Genomic DNA, 8,471 nt, shown 5'->3' on the forward strand with positions numbered 1-8,471 from the left:
GACCAATGCGTGCAACTACTAATTTTACAACATCTTAATACTACATGCATGATTTAGCAACTGATATATTTAATCAACGTTAAAATCTAAATTTAGTAAATTTACATGATGTTTACACATCGTTGTATTGATAAAATTGACTAATGAGGACAAATACAAATAGAAATAACAAAGAATGTTTAATGGATAGACAGCGAGACAGATCACACGGTTTATAGAATTTTCTTTTTGAAAGAGGAAGATCATGTACAAATAAATCCACCACTCGATCGCTATCTCAATCATTCTACCACATGAGATAATTCTGGATATGGAAGCATCCTAGAAGAAACAACTTCCTACACTTAAGTAGGGGTGCAAAAAAAATTCCTGAAATTCTCGAACCGAATCGAAAAAATCCTAAAACTAAACCGAAAACTTCTTGAACTGAAAATCCCGAACCGTTCGATACCGATCCCAAACCGATCCCAAAAAATTCGGTATGGAATTTGGGATCCAATAAGCCTTCTTTCGGTAATCCTGTCCTGAACCAAAAATTATATTTATAATATTTTTAATCAAATTATATTAGTAAATATACAACTCTAATTATTATAGGCGGTTGGATTTGGTAATGTCAATCATTCATTTATATTTAAAACTCTCTCCAGTCACTTATCTTCACTGTCTCTTTCTCTCCACTTTACTTCGCTCTTTCTCCACCCAAACCCAAATCTCTCTCTCTCTCGACTAGTCTCCTCCTCAGTCCTCCCACTGTGAGAGTGCCACACCATCCAAATCCTTGCCTGAATCGCAAATCTACCACCCACACCAGTCACAAACTTTGATTCTCTTTCTTGAAAGTCCAAATCCTCGCTTAGAATTCGTATGACGAGACGCCTCGTTCATGGAGAGGCGTCGTTAGGGAGCCACCGCCGACAATTTCTAGGACTCGAATAATTTTTTTTTTCTTGTCGTTGATTTTTAGGGTTTGTGAAAATTGGGATTTCTGAAATTATATTTCTGCAATTGGATTTGGTTTGGATTTGTCAATTTGAATAACTTAAAAGACCTATTTGTTACTCTACTTGAATTCAACTTTTTAAACTCATAAACAATTTTCAAGTTTTAGGCCTTAAAAACTTGTTTGGTAGGATTATTTTCAAAAATTGAACTCATTACTAACTAAAAAATATAGTCATTATCTAAAAACATAAAAAATGAGTTTTTAGAGTTTTTAAACTTAAACTCACTCATTTTTTTTTCTCTCCATCTTCTCCTTTCACACCAAATCTCTCTCTTTTCTTCTTTCTCTCACCTTTTTTTTAAACATTTTTCGTCTCTCATCCAATCCGTTTTCGGTTCTTTCTCTATCTCTCTTTTCTTCTTTCTCTCACATTTTTTTTAAAACATTTTTCGTCTCTCCTCCAATCCGTTTTCGGTTCTTTCTCTTACTCATCTTTCTCTTTCCTTCAATCATCTATTTCTTTCTTTTCTCCTCTCTCCTATTTCTCCCTCTCCTGCAACTCCCTCTTTTTAGATCTTTTTATCTAGTTTAAGTTGTAAAATTTAAAAATTTTAAATCGCAAACCAATCAAGTTTTTGAGTCTTAAAGAAAAATGTTTTCAAGAAATATTTTTAAGAAATGTTTTGAGAAATAATAAAAATTTTTAAATAGGATACCAAACATGCCTTTAAATTTCTGAGTATGCATGTCAATTAATCTTAACAGAAGAGGAAGAAAGCAATATGTATGAAACTTTCTCTATGAAGGAGGGGAACACCCTTGCTTCGTAGTTGATCTATTTCCTGAACCATATCGGAATCTCAAAAGACTTTCGGGAATACCGCAATTTTGGGTTGGTTTCGGGTTTTGAAATTTTGTCCCAAAAGGGATTGGTTTAGAATTCGGGCTTTGGGTTTCGGTTCAAGATCCCGACCCAAACCGGCCGTATTTTCAAGACAAGAAGTTCTTGGTCCACTATACTAGTTTGGATGATATGTTGAATTAGAATAAGATTATTGTTGATGATGTTTCACTTATATGGTAGCTATCGACATTAATGAAAAACAATGGTACCTAACCATGTTCTATTGGAAAATGACAACGTAAAACAGATTGGCCAAATGGAAAAAAACAATCCAGGATTCCTTAGCAAAGAGTATTTGGACATGTAGTGTCAACACCACCAAATGGGTATGCGTAAGGAAAAGGGATGAGATGAATGAAATGTGCTTAGACACGTTTTTGGCGCAAGACTTCTCTTATTCGCCCTGTGATTGATCGCAACATTATGAATTTGGTTATAGCATATCACCATGGGATTATGATACGGAAATAGAAGTTCGCGAGGAACTTAGACTGGTTCAAATAGTTCTAAACTACGGAACACCCTCTCAATTTGATCTAGGCATCCACTTTATAAGTGAGCATTTGATAAATCAAGGATATGTGCCCTTTGTGTGTTCTCTAAAGTAGTCATTATGGACTTGTTAGAGTTATAACCTATGTCGTTGACATGAATCTCATTAAGACTCTAAAAGAGCATGAGAAAACTAACTCACAACCGATGTCATAATTTGAGATGAAGGATCTAGGAAAACTCATCCATTTCTTGGCTTGAGGTTCGAGCATTATTTTGATGGTGTTCTAGTTGCCAGTCTAACTACCCATGATCATCCATACGCTAGGTGCAAAGTGAGACCTTTGAAGAGGTTGTAGAATACAAAGTTCCATATCTGAGTACAATTTGCATGATTGTTCTTATAGGGAGTTTTGTCGATCTCAAGGTGAGTATTCAATAATATATTCTCTTGGCCTTAATGTAATTTTTTCCCTTGAATCAAGAACACTATTTCCCGTTGGGGTTTTGCTAACCTGACGGGGTTTAACAAGTCACCCACATCTGGCTAGTCATACCCTTGACATGTGCGTTTACCATCACTTGATCATCTCAAGCATCGACATTGTATTAACTCACTTTTTTTTTTCTCCTTAGACTAAGAGTTTGTCCCATTGAGTTTACCAGAGCCAGGTTTTGGTGAGACTATACTCCTAAGTGCATCCTTACTTGTGAGACTCACGTATGCATGACTTGTTCCTGACAAGAAGACTTCATCAAATGCTTCTACATTTGCCTGAAGACTTAATGGAACAACTTATTTAGTTCTACACTCAAGGAGAAATGTTGCAGCTAATATTATAATAAGAATGTGATTGTGTAACTAGAAGTAGGAATCTTGATAAGTCGATATTTATTCTATATTTTTACCTAATCTTAGTTATAACTTATTTGTTATTTTGATAAAATTTTGATACTTTGTTGCATATTTCAATTACAGGATAGGTGAATCTACTTTGGGCAAAAAGTGATTAAAGGGAGAAATTTTGGAGTAATTCCAATTGAAGTGGGTCCGTTTGTCTTTCAAGATGATTGTGTTCAATCTCATATTTTATTTTTTAGCCGTTTGCTTGTGGAGAATAAAGAAGGTTGACCATGCAGTGCTAACGGATTTGACGTTTTAGGCTTATAAGTCATTGAAGATGACTTTTCGTGAGGAAAATTTCTTCTACAAAGTTGTAGGGAACACCTTTATCTTTCCAACGCCACCTCGCAGGCCTTATTTGGAGCAGATTTGGTCCTAAAATGTGTGGTTTTGTGGCTGCCCAGATTATCTGATAAATAGAATTGTGTTTCCTAGTTTATTATTTTATTTGGATTTTCAGAATTTGTGGCAGACGTATTTTAAATAGGATTCAAATTTATTATTCTATTCATCGCCCGAGGTTGGAGCCCTTAGAAGGTAGAACGTTTATGACATTGGAAATCTCCTCTTAGGAGCTTTTGACAACTTTTTACAAGGGTGTTTTCTACTCTTTTCTTATTAATAATATTTTGATTTTTAATTATGATTATTGATGGGTCGATTTTGTTCTATACTTTACTCTATTTTTAATATTAATTTAGTTGTTATTTTGTAAGAACTTTGATACTTTGTGTTAATAATTCTATTGTAAGTCATGCAAATCTTTTCTAGACAAACAAGTGAGCAAATAAGCGAATTTTTCAGTAATTTTAAATGGACGGCGTTCGTGAGTCTTTCAACTTGTTATTGCCACAGTTTCAAGTTTTTATGATGAGCTATTGATTTATGGCAAATAAATAAAGGGAACTTTAACGAAAAGCCTTCGATACTGTTCACTTTAACGAAAAACCATATTTTACACTAAAAAGTCAATCATGGTACTATTTACTTTACCATTTATTTTGTTTTTATCGTTAAAACTTAAAATTTTCAAATCATTTTCATTAGTTTTCTTTCAAATAAATGATTAGCGATCAAAGCTGCCAGAGTGGTATGTAATGGGCTTTTTAGCATCAAAGATCGTACTTATGGAGTTAGGCCCTTCTACAAAGATGTGCACGACATTTCATGGGCTAGTTTTGGAGATGGCCCCCTTTTCTTCCATTCTTTCTGCCGTCCCTCTCTTTTCTCACACAAGTATTATTTATTACAAACTATGTTGTTTTATCAAATACATAACATACACGATACTTGCAAATAACAATAATAAACTCTTATTCTATTTAGTAAGATCGACTATATGAATCATAGATCACTAAAATCATTATAATGATTCAATAATCAAGAACATATACAAACATGATTTTACAAAACAGACTATGTCAGCTTTTAAAATCATAAGAATGATCATTGCAAGTGTCGACATCGATCTCTCACTTTCAAAAGTCAGTACTAGTTGATTCCCTTGTCGTCGTACAAATTTGCATCAACTCCTCCGCCACCCCATCCATCTCTTCATCCTCTTTCTTCTTCATTTTGTCACTTAATTCCAGTGCCTTTATCCTCATACCCTCTCCAATTTTCTCCACCACCACATCTCTGATCACCTTCGCCATCTCTTCCCGGAGTAAACTGCCTCCTCCGCCGGTTCTTATAACCTCCACACCAACGCCAACCTCCTCCACCAGTCTGGCGTTTAATGGCTGGTCAAGTTGCATAGGCATGGCTATAATCGGAACACCAAACTTGATGCTCTCCAACACCAAGCTCCATCCACAGTGACTCACAAACCCACCAACACTAGAATGCTTCAATATTTTTACGTGTTGGGCCCAATCCTCCACTATCATTCCCCTCTCTCCTACCCTCTCCCCAAACCCTTTTGGCAAAACATCTTCAACCCTGGTACTTTTCTCTTCCTTAGGAAACCTAATAACCCAAATGAAACTCACTTGACTAAGCTCCAATCCAAGAGCTATCTCTTGTAGTTCCTCCTTGGACAAAAAGTATTCGCTCCTGAAGGACACAAACACGACTGAAGCTCTTTCCCTTTCGTTTAGCCATTTGATGATCGACGATTCTGTTAGGAGTATGAAGATCCTATGGCTGTGAATTAGACATGTGTCAAGAGATTACAAGGTTAGTTAAAGTTTGTTATAATGTAGCTTAGAGTGTAAGCTACAAAGGCAAACTATATAAGCTTTGTAACAATCATTTTGTAACTAACAAGAAAGATAATACATTTATGAAATTCTCTTCTCTGTCTAAACTTTTGATTCTCCTTTCTTCTTCTCTCTTTCTCTGTAAAGCTATCTTTGGCAATATTATACAATGGTTTACATGGTATCATTCTCCTAAACAAGCATATCATCTTGGTGGTCTTTCGATCTTGGTTTTCTGTGCTTCCGCTTCTCTAATTTCTCTGTACTCTTCTATCTGAACTTCTCTCTGTGGATTTGTGATCGTTTTCTGATAAATTGGGGTATTTCATCTATACTCTTTCGTCTGATTTTGTTTTCTCAAAAGTGTGCCCACCAAGTGTTTGTGGTTAATTCTATGTCAAGATTTCTACATAATTGACAACAATGGTGACCGCTGCTCAGTTACAGATTCTACAATCTCCGATTGCGTCTTTGATTCCCTCAGTCTCAAGCTCGGTAAATGTGAAATTGGATGAAACCAATTATTTGGCTTGGCATTTTCAGATGGAGTTGCTTCTTGAAGGCCATAGTTTAATTGGCTTTGTTGATGGTTCGGTACCTTGTCCTGCTCAGTTTTGACCTGATTCTTTTGGTGATTTGGCTACGAGGGTTCAATCTGATGACTACAAGGTGTGGAAAATGCATGATAAAGCGTTAATGCAATTGATCACTTCAACATTGTCTTCGGCTGTGATTCTAGCTCCAAAGAATTGTGGAGTCGTCTTCGAGAACAATTCTCCACAGTCACAAGAACAAGTATATTTCAACTCAAATCTGAGCTGCTGACCATTAAGAAAGGTAGTGATTCTATCACTGTGTATCTGCAGAAAATTAAAGAAGTTCGAGATTTGTTGTCTGCTGCTGATGTCTTTTTTGATGATGATGATATAGTGATTCTCACACTAAATGGTCTGCCGGCTGAGTTCAACACTATAAGATCCGTGATTAGGGGTTGTGAAACTGTGATATCATTGAAAGATCTTCGGTCTCAGTTGCTTGCTGAAGAAGTTTTGGTTGATTCTAATTCTTCAGTGCCGGTGTTCTCTGCACTAATGGCGCAAACCAATGGATTCCTATCCAAGACTCAATCTTTTTCCAGTTCTGGAGGAAATTATGTTAGTTCTAATTCCAATCCATATAAGTCCTTTAATCAGAATAAAGGTAGAAATAGGTTTGGAACCAACTTCAATCCGAAATATGGTCCTAGTAAGAACCTTAATGCAAGTCAGGCTCCTGGCATTCTTGGTACTTCACCACCAAGACCCCAGAACTATGGTTTTCAGGTTCAGATTTGTCAAATTTGTGGGAAACATAATCATTTGGCATCTTCATGTCGGTTTAGGAATACCAATGTTTCTCAAGGTTGTCAAATTTGTGGTAAGCACAATCATCTTGCTGACACCTGTCGATTTCGAAATATGAGTGGTGCATCCGGTTGCCAAGTATGTGGGAATCCATATCATACTGCTGAAACCTGTTTTCAGAAGAATGGAACCTCCTAAATGAGTGCTATGCATGCTGCCACAACCAATGGTTCTTACTCTTCTTTCTCAGCTCCATCAGCACCATCTCAGCAGCAAGTTTGGCTAACTGATTCTGGTGCAAATCATCATATGACCTCTGAAATGGGAAATCTTTCATTGTCCACTCCATATCCTTCAAATGAGATCATTCAAACAGCTAATGGTGCAGGTTTAGCTATCTCCCATATTGGTTCTAGTATTCTTCGAACTCCAATGCAGCCTATTAGGCTTAATTCTATTCTTTATGTGCCAAAACTGTCTCAAAATTTGTTATCTGTGCATAAGATCTGTTTGGATAATAACTGTTGGATGATTTTCGATGCTTTCTCATTTTGGATTCAGGACAAAACCACATGGAGGATACTCTACAAAAGGCGGTGTCATAATGGGTTGTATCCTATTATCTCATCAAGGTCTCATTCGGTTATCAACAAAGGGACAATTGCAGCTTTTCTGGGCAAACAAGTTACAGTCAGTATTTGGCATAAACGACTAGGTTATCCCTCTAATACCATTGTTTCTCAAATTTTAAATTCCTCTCAAGTGTCTTGTGTTGCTGATCAAGATCCTTCTGTGTGTCAACCATGTTTAGAGGGCAAATTTAGTAAACTACCTTTTTCTTCTTCAAGAGACAAATCTGTACACCCCTTTGACATTGTTCACAGTGATGTATGGGGTCCTGCCCCTTGTGTTTCTCTAGAAGGATTCAAATATTATGTCATATTCATTGATCATTGTACAAAATTTTGCTGGATTTTTCCCATATGCAATAAAAGTGATGTTTCCGGTACATTTGTTTCCTTTTACAATTTTATCTTCAACCAGTTTCAAACTTCCATTAAGATCCTTAACAGTGATGGTGGTGGTGAATATATTGGCAAAGCATTTCAAAAGTTTCTATCCGATAAAGGCATAAAGCATCAATTGTCCTGCCCTCACACACCTGAACAGAATAGGATAGCCGAAAGAAAACACAGACATATCATTGAAACATCCATCACTTTATTACAATCTGCCTCTTTACCATCTTTATTCTGGTCCTTTGCTTGTCAAACTTCCGTATATTTGATTAATAGGATGCCATCTCCTGCATTAGGACATAAGTCTCCATTTCAGCTGTTGTACAACTCTATCCCTACAATCCAACATCTGAAAGTGTTTGGGTGTTCCTGTTACCCTTGGTTGAGGCCATACACTAGTACCAAATTAGATCCCAGAACAACCAAATGTGTGTTTTTGGGGTATGCATCAAAGTATAAAGGTTTTCTTTGCTATGATGCTTCGAAAAACAAAATGTATGTGTCTAGACATGTTTTATTTGACGAGACCGAGTTCCCTTATCATTCTCTGGTGTCTACATCTCACCCTAGTTCTTTTTCACCACTACCATCACATATATCAATCCCACATCCTGTTCCAGATCAAAATAATGTTCTTGTGGTTCCACAGTCATCTTCCCCTT

The 8,471-nt window shown here is 36.4% G+C and overlaps 1 protein-coding gene across 1 annotated transcript; it reads right to left on the reverse strand.

Moving 5' to 3' along the window:
* Positions 1 to 4,724: 4,724 nt before the first annotated feature.
* Positions 4,725 to 5,500, reverse strand: LOC139197650 (UDP-glucosyltransferase 29-like). The gene is made up of 2 exons (XM_070825586.1): positions 5,478 to 5,500; positions 4,725 to 5,391 (listed from the first exon to the last, which is right to left on the reverse strand). Exons 1-2 carry the CDS (start codon positions 5,498 to 5,500, stop codon positions 4,725 to 4,727), a joined length of 690 nt encoding a protein of 229 aa, XP_070681687.1.
* Positions 5,501 to 8,471: the final 2,971 nt, after the last annotated feature.

This window comes from Malus domestica, chromosome 07 (genome assembly GCF_042453785.1).
Source record: "Malus domestica chromosome 07, GDT2T_hap1".
NCBI lineage: Eukaryota > Viridiplantae > Streptophyta > Magnoliopsida > Rosales > Rosaceae > Malus > Malus domestica.